A 25,414-nucleotide genomic window follows, 5' to 3' on the forward strand; every position below is an offset into this window, starting at 1 on the left:
AATGTAACTTGTGGCTTTTACTTGGTGGAGAACCCATATCTGGTGGTGCTTAGAGTTTACTTCTGGCTCTGCAATCAGGGACTACTCTGGGTGAGGCTCATGGAACCAGATGGGGTGCTAGGTTTAAACCAGGATCAGCCACATGCAAGGCAAGTACCCTAACCACTGTACTATCTCTCCAGTCCCTATAACTTGTGGCTTTTTTTGTGGGGGGGAAGGGGAGTCACACCCGGCAGCACTCAGGGGTTACTCCTGGCTCTACGCTCAGAAATCGCTCCTGGCAGGCTCAGGGGACCATATGGGATGCCAAGATTCGAACCACCAACCTTCAGCATGCAAGGCAAACGCCTTACCTCCATACTATCTCTCCAGCCCCAACTTGTGGCTTTTTATGAACAATGCCATGTTTTTCTTTTGTTTTCTTTTCTTCTTTCTTCTTTCTTTCTTTCTTTCTTTCTTTCTTTCTTTCTTTCTTTCTTTCTTTCTTTCTTTCTTTCTCTTTCTTTCTTTCTTTCTCTTTTTCTTTCTTCCTTCCTTTCTTTCTTTCTCTTTCTTCTTCTTCTTTTTTTTTTTTTTGTGGTTTTTGGGTCACACCCGGCAGTGCTCAGGGGTTATTCCTGGCTCCAGGCTCAGAAATTGCTCCTGGCAGGCACAGGGGACCATATGGGATGCCGGGATTCGAACCGATGACCTCCTGCATGAAAGGCAAACGCCTTACCTCCATGCTATCTCTCCGGCCCCTCTTTCTTCTTCTTTTATTCTTCCTTCCTTCCTTCTTTCTTCTTTCTTTTTCTTTTTGGTTTTTGGGGTCATACCCAGTGGCACTCAGGAGTTGCTTCTGGCTCTGTGCTCAGAAATTGCCCCTGGCTTGGTTGACCATATGGGATGCCAGGGATCGAACTCACATCTGTCCTGGGTCAGCTTCGGGCAAGGCAAACACCCTACCACTGTGCTACCACTTTGACGCCTATGCCATGTTTTTCTTACTTATTTTTTCCTTCATGCCTTATGTTGTGAAATTTATGTTTCTGTTCTACACATCTCAATTTTATTTTCCAGTGAAAGTGTTGTGTCCTATGATGGGGCAATGAGTCAGAGGGCTAGAGCATGTGCTCCTCATACTAGAGGCCCAGGTTTGAACCCCAATATTTCTGTCTCCCCAACAAACCATGCCAGCAAAGTGCCTCCTGTTACTCTGGTGTAACCCCAAAACAAACAATCAAAAAATTATTGTATCTTGCAAGTGAGTTCCTGTGATACTTATTTTTTACTCTTAAGGAAAGCAAGCCAGATATTTAGTACACACCCAGTTCTATATGTGGGAATACACTGGGGCTCTGCTTAAGAGAGCTCTGCTGGAAATACAAACTCTAGGAGAAATAATAATAGCAACATCCTTTATTTTGGAGGGGTGGCACACCAGCCATTCTCAGACCTTACTCACAGCTCTCTGCTCAGGGATCACTTCTGGTGGGACTCAGAAGAATTAATTTATGTGGTACTGGAAATTGAGCCTAGGCCCGTCACTTACAAGTCAAGTGTCTTAGCTCTATCTTTTCTCTCTGGCTCCAAGAATTCATTTGAGTTTTTCTGGTAGGATATTTGGCCACATCCAAAGATATTCAGAATTTACTCCTGGATCGGAGCTCAGGGATCACTCCTGGCAGTGATCCAGGATTCAGGAGACCACATGTGATCCAAGAATTGATCAATATGTGACCATATGTGACCCTAGGGTCAGACACATGTAAGGTAAAGAGCCTTAACTTACACTATCTCTCAATCCCACATCTATCATATCCACCCAGGGGTTACACCATTCCTAAATACACTACTTTACTGATTGATATGTGGAGGGGAGGGACAAGCTTCCATTTTATTCCTCTGCTCTCAAAATTTGTTTTATATTGTTTTCCTTGGGACCAGTTCAAAGGGTTTGGCATACTGGTGGCCCTGGTTTGAGCAACATTCCCTCTCCCCCCACACCGAACCAAGCATTGGAAGAAGCAATTTCTGAGCGTAGGAGCAGCCCCTGAGGACCTGAAAATCAGGTGCTTCATCAATTTGATCCCTCTGCCAGTGATGCAACAAGTCTGGTAAGGTCACACAAGATTAATCCTATTTTCTTCTTCTCAGGCTCATGCAAAAGTTTGGCATAACTACAACGTCAATTTCCGCCCGCAACAGAAGGGCTGGGTCTCCATCACGCTGGGCTCCCACTGGATTGAGCCGAACAGATCAGAGAATGTGATGGACGTCCTCAAATGCCAGCAGTCCATGGTGTCGGTACTCGGGTGGTTCGCCAGCCCCATCCACGGGGATGGCGACTATCCGGAGCTCATGAAGAAGAAACTGCTCTCCACCCTGCCCCTCTTCTCCGAGACAGAGAAGAAGGAGGTGAGGGGCACAGCTGATTTCTTCGCCTTTTCCTTTGGGCCCAACAACTTCAAGCCCCAGAATACCATGGCTAAAATGGGACAAGTCGTGTCACTCAATTTACGTGAAGTGCTGAACTGGATCAAACTAGAATATGACAACCCCCGAATCTTGATTGCTGAGAATGGCTGGTTCACTGACAGCCATGTGAAGACGGAAGACACTACTGCCATCTATATGATGAAGAATTTCCTCAATCAGGTTCTTCAAGGTGGGTTGTATATTAGCTCATTTAAGACAAAAAAGAAAAGTATTTTGGTTTTTAGGCAACACCTGGCAGTATTCAGGGGTAACTCCTGGCTCTGCACTCAGAAATCACGCCAGATGATGCTTGGAAGGCCACATAGGATGCCAGAGATTGAACCCAGGTTGACTAGGTGTGAGACAAGTGCCCTGCCCTCTGTACATTCTCTTAATCTACATTTTAAATAAAATTTAGGAGGGGCTGGAGAGAGAGCATTAGGGCATTTGCCTTGTACATAGCCCACCCAGGGTAGACCTGGTTCAATTCCCAATATCCCATATGGTCCCCCGAGCTTGCCAGGAGTAATTTCTGAGCATAGAGCCAGGAGTAACCTGAGCGCTGCCGGGTGTGGCCCAAAAACCAAAAAAAACAAAAGAAAAATTTTAGGAGCTGAAACAATATACAGTGGGTAGCGTATTTGCCTTGCATGTGGTCAACCTGGATTTAATTCTTGGCATCCCCTCTGGTCCCTAGTGTCTGACATGAGTAATTTCTTTTTTTGTTTGTTGGTTTCTTTATTTTTTAGTCACAACCCACGGTGCTCAGGGGTTACTCCTGGCTCTGCTCAAAAACCGCTCCTGGCAGCCACAGGGGACCATGTTGGATGCTAGGAATAGAACCACCGTCAGTCCTGAATTAGCTGTGTGCAAGGCAAATGCCTTATCGCTGTGCTATCACTCCGGCCCTGACAGAAGTAATTTCTGAGTGCAGAGCCAGGAGTAACCCAAGTGGTACTCAGTGTGGTCCATACACCCACCAAAAAAATTTTAGGGGTTTTTTGCTCACACCCGACACACTCGGGGGTTATTCCTGGCTCTATGCTCAGAAATTGCTCCTGGCAGGCTCAAGGGACCATATGGGATGCTGGGGTTCGAACCATGGTTCTTCTGCATGCAAGGCAAACAATCTACCTCCATGCTATCTCTCCGGCCCCAAATTTTGTAATTAAATAGTTAAATTCCCTTTAAATCAGACTGCACCCAACTGTGTCAGGACTTTTAGCTCTATGTGCAGGGATCACTCGTGGTAGGGTCTCCTAGAGGACCATATGGGGAGCCAGATATCAATGCAAATACCTTAACCATTGTACTATCTCTCTGGCCCCTCTTATTTTGTTTTAAAAATCATCTCCTGAAATTTACTGAATGTGAAAGTCACAGCTGTGGAGGTCCTGGAAGATTATCTTTAGATACAAGCGTGAGGAAGCTGAATTCAAGAAACTTGCTCAATTGTTTCCTCTCATGATTTTTGCAGAACAAACCCTGCTCCTGCCCCTTGGCCCAGTCAGTCTGGGCTTACTTCGCTGCTTCTCCCTCCTCCCAAAGTCTCTACTCTGCCCTAAAGGGTTGTTTCTTAGAAGAGAAACTGTCGTCCAGTGGGAACCAGTCTGAGCCTGAGATGAGAAATTCTTGGTCAAGAACACGTAATTGTGCTGGTTTAACAAGGCTAGAAATAACCATCCCTTGTAACAGATTTGCATGCTAAGGAATAGGAATATTTTTGTTTTGGAATCACTCCCAGCAGTTCCCAGGATTTAATCCTAGCTCTGGGCTTAGGGATCAATCCTGGTGAGTTTAGGGGACCTGATGGAGTGCCAGGGATTGAGGACTGTGTCAGTTGCATAAAAGGTAAGTGTCCCTCTGCTGTACTATCTCTCCAGTCCCAATATCTACTTTTTAGGTCAGACCTATTTTGCATTTTATATTGGTACTTGAAAATGAGAGACAATCTTAGTTCCACAATATGCATATTAGTGAAGTTAGGGTGTTAAATCCTCCAAGCATGTTTTGTTTTGTTTTTGGTTTATTTTTTACTTTTTTATTGGTTTATTTATTTGGTTTGGGGGCCACATCTGCTAGTGCTCAGGAGCTGCTCCTGGCTTTGCACTCAGGGATGCCTGGATTCAAACCTGGGTCAACCTTGTGCAAGGCAAACACCCTACTCATTGTACTATTGCTCTAGACTTCGTTTTTGTTTTTGTTTTGGGGCCACATATGGCAATTCTCAGGGGCTACTTCTGGCTCTGTGCTCAGAAATTACTTCTGGCCAGCTCATGGGATTATATGGGATGCCAGGGATAGAATTTGGGTCAACCACAAGCAAGGCAAAATCTCGACTCACTATGCTATCGCTCAGGCCCTGGTTTGTGTTTTTGTTTTTTTTGTTTTTTTAGATTTTATAATATTCAGCCATCACTAACTTACCTTTCATTCTATAGCTGAATATAGTAAAAAGAGATATTTGATATTGTTCTGCTCAGTTTAACATTTGACTTAAATAATGGTTAATCTATAATGATTCCTTCGTTTCTCCATCCTGCCTCTATTCCTCTTTTCATTTCTTCCTACCATCTTTCCACTTTCTCCTCTTTCCTTCTATTTTTTTCCTCTCCACACAGCAATAAAGTTTGATGAAGTACAAGTGTTTGGTTACACAGCGTGGTCTCTTCTGGATGGCTTTGAATGGCAGGATGCTTACAGCACTCGCCGGGGATTATTTTATGTGGATCTGAATAATGAGCAGAAAGAAAGGACACCCAAGTCTTCTGCACATTACTACCGACAGATCATCCGTGATAATGGCTTCACTTTACAGGAGGCCACACCGGCCGTGCAGGGCCAGTTTCCCTGTGACTTCTCCTGGGGGATCACTGAATCTGTGCTGAAGGTATGCGACTACTTACAAATCCATGAAATGCAGGGAGAGATTATGAGAATAACTGGTGCAGAGAGTAGGGCTCACTCCAGGCACTGATTGGCCTGAAGTGTTTGGCCTGGGGTTCAGGCCTGACAGTTTAGGGCTAGGCTTGTGCTGTGAGACTGGAGCCCATTTGTGCTCAGCAGCCCCCAGGGCTGCACCCACTGTTGCTAGAGAAGCTGTGTGGTGCCAATTCTCCAGAGCCTCATACAGGCTACACAAGTGTTCTGCCACTCAGAGCCATTGATTTTATTTTATTTTTTTTTTACTGAGGGAACATTGGTTTCTAAGAATGAAACTGTTTTATATGCTTTCAGGCACAATGTTACCACACCAAGTCTACTACCCAAGCGTAAATATTCTCCACCATAATTTACTTTCTCCTAGATTTCCATTTGATCTTGCCTTATGACAAAATTGACTTGGTTTTGTTTTGGGTAATGTCCTGTTTAGAAGCTTCTGCTGATGGTGCAGGACTAGGGTCTGAACCTGGGTCTCCAGCATGCAAAGCATGAGCTCATCCTGTTGAGCTCTCTCAGTTGTGTTTGTTTTGGGGCCACAACCTTGCAGTGTTCAGGGCTTACTCCTGGCTCTGCACTTGGGGATCATTCCTGGCAGTGCTTGGGGAAACATACAGGATTCCAGAGATCAAATTGGAGTCAACTGTGAACAAGGTAAATATGCAATTGGCTATATTACTCTTCCAGCCCAAGATCTACTTTTGTTTGTTTTGGAGCCATACCTGGTGGTACTCAGGGGTTACTCCTGGCTGTGAGCTCAGAAATTGCCCTGACGGGCTCAGGGAACCACACAGGATGCCAGGGATTGAATCCAGGTTGGCCACATACAAGGTAAATGCCCTCCCTACTATGCTATCACTCCATCCCCTAAACTAGGAAGATTTTACATGAAGGATTATATACAAATTTAACTTCAGAATTATATAATCACCGTTCCCTCAGTTTAATGTCCTAGGTAAGTGGTTGACAGATGGCATGTGGGTAGTGATATGGTCTGGTAATTATGGTATGAAAGATGACATATGAGAAAACAATTAGAATGAGAATGTTTACCAAAGGCTAATTATCATTTATCCAGGTACATTACAATTCAATCATGGGAAGAAAAAAACAGTACATTAAAACCAGTACAGTGGGGGGACTGGAGAGATAGTACAGTGGGTAGGGTGTGTTTTGTATGAAGCAACCTTGATTGAATTCCCCACATATCATATGATTCCCCTGGTCCCCACCAGGAATCATTTCCTAGTGCACTGCCAGGTGTGCCCCCCCCCCTAAAAGAAACAGTAGTAGGGCAAGAGTGATGGTACAAGTAGGGTGTGCTTGACATGTATTTGGCCAACCGAACTTGGGTTGATCCCAGCATCTCTATGGTCCTCTTAGGGAATGCAGAGCTAGGAGTTAGCTCTGAGCACTAATGGGTGTGATCCCAAAACAACCGCTTCCTCTTGCTGATCCTGAGTTTAGAAATGTTTTTTCTTGAGTCCTTATCTGTTTTAATTTAGACTCTGGAGTCAAGGAAACAATTACTGCCACCAGGGAGAACTGAGCCCATCATTACAGCTTGATGTTGACTGTAATGCCTTAGAATTGGCTGAGCATGAGTTCCCAGGGTTACTAGCACCTCCCAGCTCACTTGCTCCTTCACTACACAGCATGACTGAGCCTGGGGATTAAAGGAGTAGCACTAGGGGCTGGAGAAAGTACAACCTAGAATGCACACAACGTGGGTTTGATTCCCTCTACTACATGGTCCCCCATACATTTTCAGAGGCTGCTCTGGAACCCCCAAGGCCCCACCGGACTGGCCTGGGGACCCCATGCATCGCACCACTTGAGCAGCACCACATCCTCAGGTACTGTTTGGCCAACTATTGCTGATGGAGCCCCAGACCTCCTAAGCATTACTTGAGAGGTTGCCCCACCTCCCAATTTTTTTTTTGGCTTTTGGACTATACTCAGTGGTGTTCAAGGGTTACTCCTGTCAGGCTCAGGAGATCATATGGGATGCCCAGATAGAACATGAGTCAGCTACTTTAAAAGCAAATACACTCCCCAGTGTGCTATTGCTCTGACCCCCCCCCAATTATATATTTTTTAAGAACACAAGGCTTTAGGGGGTGGAACGGTGGTGCAGTGGTAAGGCATTTGCCTTGCACGCGTCTAACCTAGGACAGACCACAGTTTGACACCCCCCTCCAGCATCCCAAACGGTCTCCCAAGCCAGGAGCGATTTCTGAGTGCATAGCCAGGAGTAACCCCTGAACATCACAGGGTGTGGCCCAAAACCAAAACAAAACAACACAAGACTTTATTTGGTATTTGGGCCTCACCTGGAAGAACTCAGGGGTTACTCAGAAATCACTACCGCCAGGCTCAGGGGATCATATGGAATGCAGGGAATCGAATCCAGGTCTATCCCAGGTTGGCTGTATGCAAGGCAAATGCCTTACCGCTTTGCTATCTCTCCACCCTCCCAATTTTTTTTGGGGGGGGGTTTTGGGGCCACACCCAGTGATGCTCAAGGGTCACTCCTGGCTATGCACTCAGAAATCGCTCCTGGCTTGAGGGACCATATAGAATACTGGGGGTCCTAGGTTAGTTGTGTGCGAGGCAAATACCCTATCACTGTGTCAGTGCTCTGGCCCCTAACTCAATTATTTTTAAAGAAGTAGAACTAGGGGCCGGAGCGATGGCCCTAGAGGTAAGGCTTCTGTCTTGCAAGCGCTAGTCTGGACAGACTGAGGTTCGATCCCCTGGATTCCCATATGGTCCCCCAAGCCAGGAATGATTTTTGAGTACATAGCCAGGAGTAACTCCTGAGTGACACCAGAAAATCAAACAATAAAAGTAGAATTAGAAAGTGTTGATCATAGTTGTGTTTATGGTGAAGGAGGAGGAAATGAGACATAATCAGATGAAAAAAATTTAGTGGAGGGGTCAGAGCAATAGATACAATCCTTGTGCTATATGCAGCTTGCCCTGGGTTTGATCCTCAGTATTTCATATGGTCCTGAGTCCACACACTCAGGAGTCATAGCTGAGTGTAGAGCCAAGAGTAAGCACTGAGGGGCCGGAGAGATAGCATGAAGGTAAGGCGTTTGCCTTTCATGCAGAAGGATGGTGGTTCGAATCCTGGTCCCCTGTGCCTGTGAGGGGCAATTTCTGACCGTAGAGCCAGGAAAGAGTAAGCCCTGAGCATCACCCAGTGTGGCCCAAAAACTGATTTAAAAAATCAGTGGAGATTTTGAGAGGGAACTCTAGTGTCATTCAGCAATAAAATGCTTGACTTGCATGTGTGAGGCCCTGGGTTTGATGCCCAGCAACACACACACTGGGGAAAAGAAAATTTTAGGGTTTCCATGTAACATGTTTAAGGCCCTGGGTTCCAGAATCAGCACTGTAGAAACCTAAACAAAATCGAAACACTTGAATTAAGGGAGTTTGGGGGAGGATTAGACTTTCCTCATTACTCAAAATACAAGTACCTCACACAAAAGTAGTGGTGAGGGGGGCCGGCGAGGCGGCGCTAGAGGCAAGGTGTCTGCCTTGCAAGCGCTAGCCAAGAAAAGATCTCACCGCGGTTCGATCCCCCGGCGTCCCATATGGTTCCCCCAAGCCAGGGGCAATTTCTGAGTGCTTAGCCAGGAGTAACCCCTGAGCATCAAATGGGTGTGGCCTGAAAAACCAAAAAAAAAAAAATAGTAGTGGTGAGGGGCCAGAGAGATAACACAGTGGTAGGGAGGGCATTTGCCTTGCAAGTGCTGACCCAGGAACAATCAATGGTAGTTCAAATCCTGGCATCCCATATGGTCCCCCATGCTTGCCAGGTGTGATTTCTGAGCAAGAGAGCCAGGAGTAAGTAACCCCTGATAGTCCCCAGATGTGGCCCCAAAAACAAACAAAAGTAGAGGTGAGTATATACCCATTGGGTAGATACTTGCTATGTTCTCAAAGTCCAATGGTGAGAAAGATCAGCAGAATGGTAAGACAATTGGTAGGGCACTTGACTGCATGTGACCAATCCAATGTGAACCGATGTGGTTCAATCTCTGGCATCTTAGATGGTCTCTTGAACCTTGTCAGAGTGAGCTCTGAGCACAGAGTAACTACCAGAAGTGGCGTCAAAAAAGAAAGGGGGGGCCCGGAGAGATAGCACAGTGGTGTTTGCCTTGCAAGCAGCCGATCCAGCACCAAAGGTGGTTGGTTTGAATCCCGGTGTCCCATATGGTCCCCCGTGCCTGCCAGGAGCTATTTCTGAGCAGACAGCCAGGAGTAACCCCTGAGCACCGCCGGGGTTGGCCCAAAAACCAAAAAAAAAAAGAAAAGGGGGGTCTGGCGAGGTGGCACTAGAGGTAAGGTGTCTGCCTTGCAAGCACTAGCCAAGGAAGGACCACGGTTCAATCCCCCGGCGTCCCATATGGTCCCCTCAAGCCAGGGACAATTTCTGAGCACTTAGCCAGGAGTAACCCGAGCATCAAATGGGTGTGGCCCGAAAAACAATAACAACAAAAAGACAAAGGTAGAAGAGAACTTACAAATGGGTGAGGGCCCAGAGAGATAGCATAGTGGTAGGGCATTTGCCTTGCACACATCCGACCCAGGATGGATGGTGGTTCAAATCATATATGGTCTCTCAAGGCTGCCAGGAGTGATTTCTGAGCACAAAGCCAGGAGAGCGACGCTGGATGTGAACCCCCCCCCCAAAAAAAAGGGTGTGTGTGTGACCTCACTAGATCTCACAGAAGCATTAGACTGCCACATGCAGTGAATCTCAGTCCCGCTAGTTAGCTTCTACCAGTAGGTACTGTGGCTGGAGTCAGCCAGCCTCCTGCAACACCAAGTGTTGGTGTCAGTGAAATAAATACTCTAGCCCTTAGAGTCCCACTGGGTCTGATTTACTGGCAAAGCTGGGAACACAACACCCATCTTTTTTTGTTTTTGGATCACTCCCGGCAAATGCTCAGGACTCTGGCTTTGGGTTCAGGGATCAATCTTGGTATGGCTCCAGGTCTCAGGGATCAAACCAGGTTGACCTGGTGAATGCAAAGCAAGCACTACTACTAAGGATCCGCAGTAGTCCTCTTGATGTTGTACAGGATCATTTCTTCTCTCAATGCTCTTGCAGATAAGTTTGTCGTCCCTTCCTCTCTGATGAGCCGGAGCTAACGTTCTCTCTCTTCTCTTCTCCTCCTCCTTTTTTCATCTCCTCCTCCACCTTCTCCTTCTTGTTCTTCCTCATTCTTCTTTCATCTCCTCCACCTCCTCTCTTCTCTTTTCCTCCTCCTCCTTCTTGTTCTTCTACCTTCTTTCTTCTTCCTCTTCCTTCTCCTTTCCTCCTCCCTCCTTCTTGTTCTTTTATTTCTTCTACTCCTTCCTTTTTCTCTTCCTCCTCCTTGTTCTTTTCCTTCTACTTACTTCTTCCTCTTACTCCTCTTTTCCTCCTCCTCTTTGTTCTTCTTTTCCTTCTATTTCTCCTTCCTCTTCCTCCTCCTCTTTTCCTCCTCTTTCTTCTTATTCTACCTTTCTTTCTTTTCCTTCTATTTTTCCTTCCTCCTTCTTTCTCCTTCCTCTTCCTCCTCTTTTCCTCCTCCTTGTTCTTTTCCTTCTATTTCTCCTTCCTCTTCCTTTCTTCTTCCTCTTCCTTTTCTTTTCCTCCTCCTCCTTCCTTGTTCTTTTGTCTTCTTCTACTTCTCCTTCCTTCTCTTTTCCTTCTATTTCTCCTTCCTTCTTTCTCTTTTCCTCCTCTTCCTTCTTGTTCTTCCACCTTCTTCCTCTTTTCCTCCTCCCTCCTTCTTGTTCTTTTCTTTCTTCTACTTCTCCTTCCTTCTCTTTTCCTCCCCCACCTTGTTCTTTTCCTATTTCTTCTTCCTTCTTTCTCCTTCCGCTTCCTCCTCTTTTCCTCCTCTTCTTGTTCTTCCTCTACCTTTTCCTCTTCTTCCTCCTCCTTTCTTCTCTTTTCTCCTCCTCCTTGTTCTTCTACTTCTCCTTCCTTCTTCTTCCTCTTTTTGTTCTTCCACCATTTCTTCCTCCTCCTCCTTGTTCTTCTTTTCCTATTTCTCCTTCCTCTTCCTCCTCCTCCTCTTTTCCTCCTCTTCTTGTTCTTCCTCTACCTTTTCCTCTTTCTTTTTCCTCTTCTTCCTCCTCTTTCTTCTCTTCTCCTCCTCCTTGTTCTTCTCTACTTCTTTCTTCTTCCTCTTCTTGTTCTTCTACCATTTCTTCTTCCTCCTCTTCCCTCCTTGTTCTTTTGTCTTCTACTTCTCCTTCCTTCTCTTCTCCTCCTCCTTGTTCTTCTTTTCTCCTTCTACTCCTTCTCTTTTCCTCCTCCTCCTTGTTCTTTTCTTTCTTCTACTTCTCCTTCCTTCCTTCTCCTTCTTCCTCCTCTCTCTTCTTCACTCTCCTTTTTCTCTTTCCCTCACAGCCCGAGTCGGCCTCGCCGCAGTTCAGCGACCCGCACCTGTACGTGTGGAACGTGACGGGCGACCGGCTGCTGAGCCGCGTGGAGGGTGTGCGGCTGCGCACGCGGCGGGCGCAGTGCGGCGACTTTGCAGGCCTGCGGCGGCGCCTGGCGGCCTTGTCCCGCCTCCGCGTGACGCACTTCCGCTTCGCGCTGGACTGGGCCGCCATCGTGCCCACGGGCCGCCCGGCCGGCGCCAACCGCGCCGCGCTGCGCTACTACCGGTGCGTCGTCAGCGAGGGCCTCAAGCTGCGCCTGGTGCCCATGGTCACGCTCTACCACCCGACGCAGGAGCGCCCGGGGCTCCCCGCGCCGCTGCTGCGAGACGGCGGCTGGCTGAACCCCGCCACGGTGCGCGCCTTCGAGGACTACGCGGCGCTGTGCTTCGGCGCGCTGGGTGACCTGGTCAAACTCTGGATCACCATCAATGAGCCTAACCGCCTGAGCGACGCGTACGGGCGCGCCGGAAGTGACGCGTTCCGCGCGGCGCACCACCTGCTGCTGGCGCATGCGCGCGCCTGGCGCCTCTACGACCGGCAGTTCAGGCGCGCGCAGCGGGGGGCGCTGTCGCTCGCGCTGCACGCGGACTGGGCCGAGCCCGCCAACCCCTACGCGCCTGCGCACGCCGAGGCGGCCGAGAACTTCCGCCAGTTGGAGCTCGCCTGGTTCGCCGATCCGCTCTTCCGGGGCGGCGACTACCCGCCCGCCCTGCGCGACCACGTGACCTTGAGCGAGCACGAGCGCAGCCTCGTTCGCGGCGCCGCCGACTTCTGCGCGCTCAACCACTTCACCACGCGCTTCGTCCTGCCCGCCGGCCCCGGCCCCGCCCACGCGCAGTTTCAGTTCCTTCAGGACGTCACGTGCCTCAGCTCGCCCTCGCGCCTGGCCGTGCTGCCCTGGGGCCTGCGCAGGCTGCTGCGCTGGGTCCGGCGGCGCTACGGCGACCTCGACGTCTACGTCACGGCCGGCGGCGTCGACGACCCCGCCCCGCGCGACGACCGGCTGCGCCAGCACTACCTGCAGACCTACGTGCAGGAGGCGCTCAAAGGTGCGCTGCGCCGCCCCTCGCAGGCCCCAACAAGCCTGGATTTTGTTGGGTTTGGGTTTGGGGCTCACACCTGGCAGTGCTCACGCTCCTGGCTCAGGGGATCAAAAGGGATGCTGGGGGTCCAACCCAGATCTGACCTGGGTCACCCACCAGCGTGCAAGGCAAATGTTCTATCACTGTTCTATCACTCTAGCCCCTAATGGCTTTTTGTTTGTTTGTTTTGGGGGAGTCACACCCGGCGGTGCTCAGGGGTTCCTCCTGGCTCTAAGCTCAGAAATCGCTCCTGACTCAGGGGGATCCAACCCAGGTCTGTCCTGGGTCACCAGCCTGCAAAGCAAATGCCCTTACCGCTGGGCTATCACTCCAACCCCCAATAGCTCGGTTTTTATTTCTTTTTTTGTTCGTTTGTTTTTTGTTTTTGGGGGCCACACCCGGCGGTGCTCAGGGGTTACTCCTGGCTGTCTGCTCAGAAATAGCTCCTGGCAGGCACGGGGGACCATATGGGACACCGGGATTCGAACCAACCCCCTTTGGTCCTGGATCGGCTGCTTGCAAGGCAAACACCACTGTGCTATCTCTCCGGGCCCTTTTATTTCTTTTATAAATCTTTTAGTTGGGGTGGGCATTGGCTGAGCCACCCCAAGCAATTATGAATCCCTTGGGACTTATTCGTTGGGGGGACCATGTGGTGCTGAGGACCGACCTTGGGCTTCCCACGTACAAAATTCCTCCAGTTTTCTTTCTTTTCGTTAGGCTTTTGGGCCACATCCTTGAGGCTCAGAGGTTACTCCTGGCTATGCGCTCAGAAATCACTCCTGGCTTGGGGGACCATATGGGACTCTGGGGGATCGAACCCAGGTCTGTCCTGGGTCAGCAGTGTGCAAGGCAAACACCTTACCACTGCGCTATAGCTCCAGCCTCTCCTCACGTGTTTTTTAATCATAAGTTCACTTCATCTTTGTGAACTTAATACATGGGTTTATTTCATCTATATACCAGTAACAGTATTAAAAAGCCCTGTATAAGAATCACTGGCTTTTAAAAAAAAAAAAAATCACTGGCTTTTCATGGCCAGAACTTTAGCTTGCTTCAATGAATACTTGTACCTTAATCAAAATAATTAATTTATAACCTGTGGTTAGTAATGCTTTTTTAATCTTTTTTTTTCTTTCAGCACACCTGATTGATAAAATAAAAATCAAAGGCTATTATGCATTCAAATTGACCGAAGAAAAATCTAAACCCAGATTTGGTTTCTTCACATCTGACTTCAAAGCAAAATCCTCTGTGCAGTTTTACAACAAACTCATCAGCGACAATGGCTTTGCTTCTGAGAACAGCGGACCTGGGTGCAATCCAAGTCCAAGAAGCACAGAATGTGTGGTCTGCCTATTTCTGATGCAGAAGAAGCCTCTGATATTCTTCACTTGTTGCTTCCTCTCCACTCTGGTTCTGCTTCTGTCAATTGCCATCTTTCATAAGCAAAAGAAAAGAAAATTCTGGAAAGCAAAGAACTTGCAACACATACCATTAAAGAAAGGTCAGAAGAGGGTTCTTAGCTAACCTATTCCAAATTCTGTCTGCAGGATGGGAAGATGGTTTTAAGTTCACTCCAGTTTCATACATTGCTAACTCAGAAGATCTAATTGTGTACAAAGACAACATGAGATGTTACTAGTAATGAGAAAGTTGATGGCAACAATGTCTCTGCTATGAGGTTCTCAAAGAACTTCATTCTAGTTGGTGACATCAAAGAATTCAGCTCTTTGATCTAAAGATACATCCTCTGCTGAGCCTGTCTGCTGAGGACTGTCTTTTCCCTTGCTTCATGTTTCATGAGTTGTTTTCCACCATTCTCTAGCTTTGTTCTAGAACTACCAGTAGTTAAACTATTTTGAAAAGCATAGCTTTGTTGACTTCACAGCAGAGATTTAAAGCTCTTTAAGTGATATATTTTTCACTTCTAACCAGGTGCTTTCCCCTTTAAGAGGGGGTCGCTGGTCCCCAGGAAAGAAAAGTCGATTATGTAATGCCGTTTCCCACCTGTGACCTGTTCAACCCAGCTTCCTTCAATTCCCAGTGGTCCCAATTGGTCCTTGTGTTCTGTGGCCCTCCATTCCCAAGATGTCCACCCATGGCCCCTTTTGGAATGTCCTGAGGGCCCACCCAAGTTAACAAATGCTGATGCAGTGCTTATATCGCCAATTACAGCAGACACTAAAAACACGTCAGTTCCTGAGTTCTTCTCAATAAACACTATCAACCATTTCTAAAACATATTCTGCAATGTCTTTCATTCTCAATTTTACAAAAACACTGAAGGCCAAAAATATAGCAGGTCAGGTACTTGTTTTGCATACGGCTGATCCCAGCATCCCAAATGGTTCTCAGACACCATTAGGAGTGATTCTTGAGTAAAGCCAGGAGTAAGCCCTGAGCACAGCTTGGTGTGGTCCCCCAAAAAACAAAAAATGTATTACGTATATAGCTGAAATGGCAAAATATGCACCTTGTATGGGGACAAGGCAAGAGCCCAGACCCAACCTCCAGTGTGTGGCACCCTGAGCTAACAGGACTGCCCTGTTACCCACCTATCCCACCCAAATCCATGTAATTTACATACTCTCATAGAAAGGACTGGAACTAGGACTGGAACTAAGATCCAGGGCTAGGGAGATAGTAGGCCAATTGTCTTGCACACAGCTGACACTGGCTTGGTCCCCACTATAAAAGGTTCTCCGAGCCCCAAGTGATCCCTGAGCACCACGGGGTCCAAAAAAACAACAGGAGTGACAACACAGCAGGAAGATAGCTTCCCTTGTATGTAGCCATCCTGGGTTCAGTCCCTGGTGCCCTGAGCACTGTTGGGGGTGGTCCCAACAACCCTCCACCCCAATTGCCTGATGTCACAGCAAATCAGTCTTGAAACTATATCATTCTCACTTATTTCTATGGTAATAAAAGCTAGCAGGTAAATTAATTCACATCAATGATATAAATAAGATAAACATTCCAATAAGATGGTATATCCACTGATGGAAAAATCTATTTTTGCTGGGGGATTTGGAGCCCTACCCAACAGTGCTCAGGAATCACTCCTGGGATGCCAGGATCATACAAAGCCTACACCTTATCTGTTGTATTATCTCCCAGCCCCTGAAAAATTTTTACTCTCTCAATACCCACTCTCTGAGGAACTTCTCTACCTATACCAGATGCATGAAAGGTGCCCTCCAGGTACAGAATGCAGATCTGGATATCTCAGCCATGACCCTCAGTCTGTTTCTGCAAATTAAAATTTGAATTTGTCCATCTTGGACTTGGAAGTTTGATGAATTTGCTTAAAATTGAAATTGGAAGTGGGCTGGAAAGATAGCATGAAGGTAGGGCATTTACCTTGCATGCAGAAGGATGGTGGTTCGAATCCCAGCATCCCATATGGTCCCCTGAGCCTACCAGGAGCACAGAACCAGGAGTAATCCCTGAGTGCTGCCGGGTGTGAAACACCCCCCCCCCCCAAATTGGAATTGGAGGGCCGGAATGATAGCACAGTGGTAAGGCTTTTGCCTTGCACAGGGCCGACCCAGGACAATTCTGGCAAACACCCCCACCCTTACCCCCAGCCTGCCAGGAGCCATTTCTCAGCACAGAGCTAGAAACCCCACTGGTGGGTGTGGCTCAGAAACACAAAATTGAAATTGGAGGAAGAAAAAGTCCCTTATACCTGTTCTTTGCTCATCGACCTTCTTCAGGAGTTAAATCATAATTTTATAACATCTCAAGGCAATTTTTTATTTTCCAGGTCTCCTCTTATAAATCAAAATCTGTACCATTCTATTCTTTTAAACTTTGATTGATTGATTGGTTGCTGGGCCACACCCAGCGGTGCTCAGGGGTTACTCCTGACTCAGCACTCAGAAATTTCTGGGATGCCAGAACCGGGTCCCTTGGAGTCAGCCACATGCCAAGGCAAACGCATTACTGCTGTGTTATCATACTGGCACCATCACTTTATAAGATCTCAAGACTATGTTCATTCTCGGGCCAGAGCGAGAGCACAGCAGATAGGGCATTTGTCCTGTACCAGGGTTCAATCCTTGGCATCCCATCTAATCCCCGAAACTTGCCAGGATTTCTGAGCAGAGCTAGAAATAAAGCTTGGGTGTCACTGGGTGTGCCACCCCTCCAAATTAAGTAGATCCAAGTGAGACTGACTTGCTTTCTGAGTGGGTGTGACTTCTGAGCAAAATTCAGGGTATGAGGGTGCAGGCAACCTCATAGTACTTAGCTAACCAGGTTGAGGACTCGGTTGTAGGGCCTGGGGACAATGGCCTTTTCAGGACTGTGGGGTGTTGTTTTCAGCTCAGTGCATGCAGACCCAGAGTTCCTTCCAAGAAAATCATTTTGCTATGTGTCTGGCCAAAGACAAACTCCTACCCTTAGTTGTCTTGCATCACTCCAACTGTTGGCAGTGACCCCAAGTAGAGCTCTGAGCATCATCACTCGGTGTGCCCCAACAGAGAAAATACAACCCAAAAGCACATTCTAAAGGATACACTTGTTACCTGTTTTTCTGTTTGCCAACTTCTATCATTCATTGAAGGGTCTTGTATTCATGACCTACAAACTCACTGAGTACAGGTGGCAAGGATTGAACCCAGGAATCCATACATGAGGATTTTTTAAAATTAACGCTTAACACAGCTTTGCTATAAGCTCAAATAGCAAGTTCTGAATTTTACGCTTAGACCTTTTGCCTCTTGGAAAGGTTTTTAAATCATCACTATATATTTAATAACCTGGCTCATTACAAACAATACCCTAATTCTAGTTTGGCATTGTGACTTCTGTTAATATTATTAAAAAAATATTTTAAAAGGGGCCAGAGAGACAGCATGGAGGTAAGGCGTTTGCCTTTCATGCAGGTCATTGGTTCAAATCCCAGCATCACATATGGTCCCCCGAGCCTGCCAGGATTTCTGAACATAGAGCCAGGAGTAACCCGAGTGCTGCTGGGTGTGACCCAAAAACCAAAAAAAAAAAAAGGGGGGGGGGACTGGATAGCATGGAGACAGAGTGTTTGCCTTGCATGCAGAAGGATGGTGGATCGAATCCCAGCATCCTCCGCCCCCACCCCAGCCTGACTGCCAGGATTCCTGAGTGCAGAGCCAGGAATAACCAGAGAGCTGCCAGGTGTGACCCAAACTCCTTCCCCCCAAAAAAGATTATTAGTCACTATTGGGGTACACACCAACATAGACATAGTTCAAAGGCCTCTGAAAAATTAGGTCAGTACACTGTGACTAGATGCTTAATTCTCAAAGTAGTTTATTCCAAATGAACTCCTTTAGAGGATGGCCAGAGTACACCTTGGGGTTTGATCTCAGCATCCCATATGATCTCTGGAGCATCACTAGAAATGACTCCTTATGGCAGAGCCAAGAATAAACCCTGAATAATGCAGGTACACAACCCCAAAACAAACTTGTTTTATTCAATTACCCTTCAGTGTTTTAAGATGAAAGGTGCTAGGAAATGAACAAGTACTTACATCTCTAACAGAGAAGACATGAAAGGACTTTCCCTTAAGCCCATCTGCCTCCAAGTTGAGATCCCAATAGTGAATTTCTTGGGGAAATCACATTTACTCCCCTGACAGTGTCCACCAATATAGTGATATCTTTTTTTTTTCGTTTTTGGGTCACACACTCAGAAGTTTCCCCTGGGTGCAGTACCTGCCAGTGTGGCCCCATTTAGAATTATCCAGAAACACAAATAGGACCACAGCAGCATGATTAAGACAATGGAGTATAACAAATAAAATGGTCAAGGAGGCTTTAGAATTGCCCTTCCTGAAAGACCACATGAAGGCATAGTATGAAGGAACAAGGATTTCACTTTGATCACAATGTAGTCAAACAGCACCAGGAGCCAAGGTTGTTATACTTGTCTTGGACATAGTAACCCAGGTTTGATCCTTGGCAACCCATATGGTCCCCTAGCATACCAGGATTCCTGAGTGCAGAGCTGGGAGTATTAACTCCTCAGCATAGTGGGGTGTGGTCCCCCCAAAATAAACATTAACCACAGCACAGAATGATCACTCTCATATACAGGATACTAAAGAAATATAGTAGGGGAAGAACAAATTCTCAAAGGCAACAGAAATTGATCTTCAGTATGAGTTTGAGGGCATAAAATGCTGAAACATTTTATGTAGTAAATCTATTATGAAGGTGTTTAGAGTGGTGCTACAGCCATAGGGCATTTGCCTTGCAGGAAGCTGGCCTGGGATAGATGGCGGTTTGATCCCCGGCATCCCATATGGTCCCCAAGGCAGGAGCGATTTCTGAATGCATAGCCAGGAGTAACCCGAGCTGACGTCACCAGGTGTGGCCCCAAAACCAAAAATAAATAAAACTACCAAGAAGTTTCCTAGACCAGTGCCTAAAATAAAAACACCGATCAATATATTCTGCTTCTCAGCACTTTTCCAGTTTCGATCACTATCAAGTAACTCAGGATCCAATGCTTTACAATAATCATTTCTTACAAAATAGACACCTTCAGGATCTCTACCAGTAATGTGAGCAACACATTGCTGTCATGCTGATGTAACATCATTCACAGCACTGAGTACTCAAAGCATTAACACCTCACAAAACTCAATCCACTTCTAAGATTTTTAAGAAGACTTGTAGTTAAGAGGTTGAACCAATCTGGGCCCGGAGAGGTAGCACAGCGGTGTTTGCCTTGAAGCAGCCGATCCAGCACCTAAGGTGTTAGTTCGAATCCCGGTGTCCCATATGGTCCCCCGTGCCCTGCCAGGAGCTATTTCCTGAGCAGACAGCCAGGAGTAACCCCTGAGCAATGCCGGGTGTGGCCCAAAAACCAAAAAAAAAAAAAAAAAAAAAGAGTTGAACATCTGGATAGCATGGAGGTAGAGCGTTTGCTTTTCATGCAGGTCATTGGTTCGAAGCCCGGCATCCATATGGTCCCCCAAGCCTGCAAGAGCGATTTCTGAGCCTGGAGCCAGGAGTAACCCCTGAGCACTGCTGGGTTGGGATCCAAAAACAAAACAAAAACAAAAAAAAATTGAACAGTCAATCCCCACCACCCCAACAGGATCCCAAGTCATGACAGAATGAACCCTTGAGCCTAGAACCAGAGAAGTACAACCTCGAGCACCAGTTACACCACCTACAAAAATAAATATAGGTGATAAAGTTCTTGCCTTGCCTTTGGCTGATCTGGAAAATAATCTTGGAGCACTGCTAAAGGTGGCTTATAAACCAACCTCTATGTCTATAAAAATTGCCCCACCTGTTCTTTTTTTGTTTTTTTTTTCAGGCCACACCCGTTTGATGCTCATGGGTTACTCCTGGCTAAGCGCTCAGAAATTGCCCATGGCTTGGGGGGACCATATGGGACACCAGGGGATCGAAATGCAGTCCTTCCTTGGCTAGTGCTTGCATGGCAGACACCTTACCTCTAGCGCCACCTGGCTGGCCCCACACCCCACCTGTTCTTAAACATCAGACTTTAATTCGGCTCTTAAGAAAAAGGATCCAATTTAAAATGGTATTCAAATAGTTTTTATTTTATCTCATCACAATAGGTCTGCAGAAATCCTCTTGTATATCCTGTTGTTTCTGTAACTGGAAAACTGTAAGAAGAAAATGAAAACTATATGAATCCATTCACAAAATGCTCCTCTAACTCAGGGCTTCTTAAAACTTCTTCAAACAAAATCCCCTTCATCAAGAAATTTTCACACAAGCCTAAGCATATATGTATGCAAAGCAAACTAAACACTAACTCATTGAGATTTGAGAATTTCTTTCACATTGTTTATATAACCCCATGAGGTCAAGGATCCACAATTTTATTATTTTGGTTTATGGCACACTCGGCAGCGCTCAATGGTCACTCCTGTCTCTGCACTCAGAAAATTGCTTCTGGCAGGGGCTCCAGGTAATATAAAGATGCCAGGGATCGTACTTGCTTCAGTCCAGAGTCAGCCATGTGCAAGGCAAATACCTAACCACTGTGCTATCTCTCCGGCCCCCAGGGTCCACAATTTTAACAGTTAGGCTCAAAACAATCTAAAACACTTTATAATTATCAGTGGATATCCTCTTATTCTCCCAAATCATCCCCAAATGCAAATTTCTACCACTATTACCAGCACTAGCAAATTGACAAAGCTTACAGTAATAAGAAAATACCTTAGATCTTATTCATCAGCCTGCTGTACAGTTCCTTTCTCAGATACATAGATACCATCCAAAAATTTCCGGATATCTTTGTTTTTAACTGTTGTGGCTTGCTGGATCAAAGCAGCTATTAGAAGTGAGAGGGAAAAAAATACCTATCAGTCAAACATCTCTAAAACCTTATATGCAATCTGAGATTTTTAATTTCTTGAACCAAAGGGCACAAAGAACTGAGCACATAATCTGTATGCAGGCCTGGGTTCAGTACCTGACATAGGCATCCCAAGAGAAACCTGGGGATGGCAGGCACTGAGAGCAGCAGTGAACACCCCCCCCCCACTTCACCAAATGAATAGAACCCTATATTTAACTACAAGGCCCAGAAAGAGCACCAAAACATAATAAAGTATAGCAGTGTACAAACCTGAATTTGATACAAGCTCAATATCATTTCCTTCAAGGATTAACTCATCTTTCTGGGCTTGAGATACAGAACAAGCAACACCTAAGAGAGGAAAGGAAGGGCATTTGTATGTCAACATGAAATTAATCTGTATGAGATAGTTTGGAAAGGGCATGTGCCCAGCCAAGATTTTGGTTTTATGTAACCTGACCTCTAGACCAAAATGTTGTGCCCCCGTTTCTATTTGTCCCAAATGGCCACTAAAAAATACCAGGAACAAAGAGTGCAGGGATTAAGGTACATTACATGGGATATAGCCCAAACCAAACCCAAACCACCGTACCCCTACCCCATTGCTGCCCCTACGAACATGAGAAGACAACATTGGACTAGTGCATTACATGGGATATAGCCCAAACCAAACCTAAACCACTGTACCCCTACCCTATTGCTGCCCCTAAGAACATGAGAAGACAACTTTGGACTAGTGCTAAATAATTTAGTCTTTTATTTTAACATTTATCTTGCTAACCTGGGTCGGGGTTGAGTTCAAAGAGCTGCAGGGGCATGCTTTTAAAGGAAGCCTGAAAAGCTCAGGCCCCACAGAGCAATCCTGGACACACTAATCTCCAGAGGGAATGGTCCAAATAAACAAACAAAAAAGCAATTAACTTGTCCATAATAGATATAGAAATTAAGATCTAAATTTAAACAATGCTATTAACTACTCTGCACTTAATTTTTTTTTTTTTGATTTTTGGGTCACACCCGGCAGTACTCAAGGTTTACTACTAGCTCCAGGCTCAGAAATCGCTCCTGGCAGGCTCGGGGGACCATATGGAATGCCGGGATTCAAACCAATGACCTCTGCATTGCAAGGGCTAAACACCTTACCATCCATGCTCTCTCTCTGGCCTTTTTTTCTAATGAGCTAAACATACAGGAATCTTGTGAACTACTCTAATTCATTAATGCTTTTAAGAATTACAATTGGTAGAACCAGAGAATATACAGCAAACAAAGCGAAAGCTTAATCTCTAGCAACATATTCCCCCCAAAAAGCATCATCAGGAGTAATCCCTGAAACAGGTTTGATCCAACAACCCACCCCCTAAAAACAAACCAACAAAAGAATTACATTTGGAACAAAGAAAGTCCAAACTAATGGTAAGGATTTTAAAAATATAGTCAAGCAACTTAGAAAAAAAAATCTAATTTTGGTTTGTAGTCAATCCAACACATTGGTATCCACAGAAATTCAGAACCATATTCGAAAAGTATGCACATACCTGATCTCATCCGAACCCTGCGGATATATTTTTCACACCAAAGAAATTTCGGATTTCAACAAGAGACCCTTTTCTCCTGAATAACCACGTTGATGGGAAAGTGAGCGTTACACAGACCTCATCTAGTAGCGGAAGCCCTGTGAAGTATAAAGTAAACCATTAGCAATGCTGAAAAATTCTAAAGAAAAGCACTTGAAGGACCAAAAGAAAATATAGTAGTTAAACGACTGATCTTGCAGGCAGCCTGCCTGTCTTCTAGCCCAGCATCAATTGCATTCTCCCTGAATACAAGAACAATCTAAGCACAGCTGGGTTATGAAACAATCCCACCCAAAACACATTTTAAAAACCTTAAAAACGGGGCCGGGCGGTGGCGCTAAAGGTAAGGTGCCTGCCTTACCTGCGCTAGCCTAGGACGGACCGCGGTTCGATCCCCCGGCGTCCCATATGGTCCCCCAAGCCAGGAGCGACTTCTGAGCGCATAGCCAGGAGTAACCCCTGAGCGTCACCGGGTGTGGCCCAAAAACCAAAAAAAAAAAAAAAAACCTTAAAAACCTACAATTTAGAAAGGTTCTTTTGGGGGTGGAGAGTTGTTGGGCCACAACCAGCCGTTCTCAGGGACCACATGGGATGCTGGAATCGAACCTGGGCCCCTCTAGATCGGATTGGCCCCTGTGCAAGGGCAAGCCCCTTTAGAAAGGTTCTTAAGCATGTTTTATCATCTCCACAACAAAGCTTTTCCTCCAAAACTCCACCAGGAATGATGCCATGGCACCTCGAGATGTGGCAAAAAAAAAAAAAAAACAAAAACCAAATTGGTGTGAATTCAGTATTTGAAACAATGAAATCAAATGTTTGTAAAGCTCGTTTTACCTATCAAGGGCCCTGGTGGAAACAAATCAATAGATACATCTTCTAGTAAAAGAAATCCAACAACAACCTTGATGGTCTCATCTATTTTGTGAGGGATCAAGCCTGATACCCCAGGGAATGGTTAAACGAGATAATCCAGCCTCCTCTAGACCCAACTAGACTTCCAACTACCTACCTATGTCCATGCAAAACTACCATCTGCTCCTTCATTCCTACTGCACACATGAAAACACCACCCAACACCAAATATAGTAATATGACCCAGAAACTTACCAGAGTGACCCCCCTTGATCATAGTTCTGCACATGACTGAGATGGTGCGGACTGTAGCCACTCCTTCCGGTTCCCCCACCATTTGTCAACACGGAGCTGTTAAGAAAACGAAACTTTTTTCAAGACCCTTCATCCCTGAAACAGGTGTAGAAGCAAACAGTTCACTAACACATTACACAGACTGCAGAAAGAACAGTTTCAACTGCAAATGAAAGGCTCACAAGAGTACACTAAGTACCTCCTTCTAGGTTCTGGAGGACATAACAAGTTATATTGTTTGCTTTGCTCGGGACAGACCAGCACCACATAGTTCCCAGAGCCCTACCAAAACTGAATGCAGGGCCAAAAGTAAGTTCAGAGCATTACTAGGTGCAGCCCAAAAATGTATCATACATCACAAGATTAATCTGTCAAAAGACACAACCACCCAGAAACGGTTTGAAAGAGATACACCATACCTGACATCCAGTAAAGATAAAATCCTGAAAAGACCAACATTAGCTCCAAAAGTCTTACCAAAAAAAAACAAAAAACAACAAAAAAAAACCAATATACTATCAATGCTACAAGATCTGCCAATGACTCTGCATTGGTACAGGGATAGAACCAAGGTCAGCTTCGTGCAAAGCAAGCTCCCTACCCATTGTACCAAGCAGTTTCCCCATATCCTGAACATAAATTATTCATGTTTCCTGGGCACTGCAGTGAACAGCCAACGTTAAGCCCACTTAAAATTCCATGCTGTCCTGCCTCTGAAGTTCTCATCCAACCAGCACCGTGCAAACGAGCCAAGGGAGGAGAGGAGGAGAAAGCCTGAGCTCACCCTCTTCTTCTTCTTGCCCAGAAGACTGAGCTCCACGTTGATGTGGTTGAAGTCCCTCCGCAGGGTGCCTCGGGGGCCCTTTACGATGACCGTGCGGCCCTTGAGGGAGATGTCGACTGCAAGACAAGACACTGGTGAAACCGAGAGACTCTAGGGTTTGGGGAGAGCAGGCCCAGAGGGGTGCACAGCCACGTCTCCTACCATTCTCGGGAATGTCGACCGTTTGGTTGCTGAGAATGGTCTTCATCCTGAAACACACAACACTTGGGGTGAGGCTGGAGCAGGACAACCCTCAAGAGGCCGAAATCTGCAGACACAACTCCCTAACCACTGGCTATATAAGACCTTAGCCCGGGCAGGCACGGGGTAAACTCCCGCCAGGCTCAACCCTAGCTCAATGAGGGCGGCGCCATGCTGGCAAGCCGGAGGGGCGGGAGGCCCAAAGCCCCCAAACGGGGCTCGACGCCGTCGGGGCAGCTCCATAAGGGGCTCTCCTCGCGGGGAGACGATCAGGGGAAGAGACCCGAGCCCCAAATCCGTTCTGCCGGCTTTCCCCGGTGCCGATGGCTGCGGATTCTCAGAGCCCACCGAGCATACAGACACCCTCACCTCGCAGTAGATGCGGCAAAGAGAGA

At 46.5% G+C, this 25,414-nt stretch overlaps 2 protein-coding genes across 2 annotated transcripts in view; one reads left to right on the top strand and one right to left on the bottom strand.

Annotated features, from left to right (window-relative positions):
• Positions 1–14,853, top strand: part of KLB (klotho beta) — a 44,877-nt gene extending 30,024 nt beyond the window's left edge. The window contains 4 exon segments of the mRNA XM_049790113.1: positions 2,137–2,647; positions 5,079–5,347; positions 11,819–12,902; positions 14,077–14,853. Of these exon segments, the coding sequence (XP_049646070.1) occupies positions 2,137–2,647; positions 5,079–5,347; positions 11,819–12,902; positions 14,077–14,465 (2,253 nt within the window). The 3' untranslated portion in view covers positions 14,466–14,853.
• Positions 14,854–20,495: 5,642 nt separating this feature from the next.
• Positions 20,496–25,094, bottom strand: RPL9 (ribosomal protein L9). The gene is given in 10 exon segments (XM_049790213.1): positions 20,496–20,568; positions 21,131–21,245; positions 21,543–21,623; positions 22,811–22,844; positions 22,847–22,882; positions 22,884–22,919; positions 22,921–22,947; positions 23,957–24,052; positions 24,780–24,895; positions 24,981–25,094. Coding segments are annotated over 9 exon segments (579 nt in total). The 5' UTR covers positions 25,027–25,094; the 3' UTR covers positions 20,496–20,568; positions 21,131–21,138.
• Positions 25,095–25,414: the final 320 nt, after the last annotated feature.

Source organism: Suncus etruscus, chromosome 16 (genome assembly GCF_024139225.1).
Source record: "Suncus etruscus isolate mSunEtr1 chromosome 16, mSunEtr1.pri.cur, whole genome shotgun sequence".
In the NCBI taxonomy this organism is placed as follows: domain Eukaryota; kingdom Metazoa; phylum Chordata; class Mammalia; order Eulipotyphla; family Soricidae; genus Suncus; species Suncus etruscus.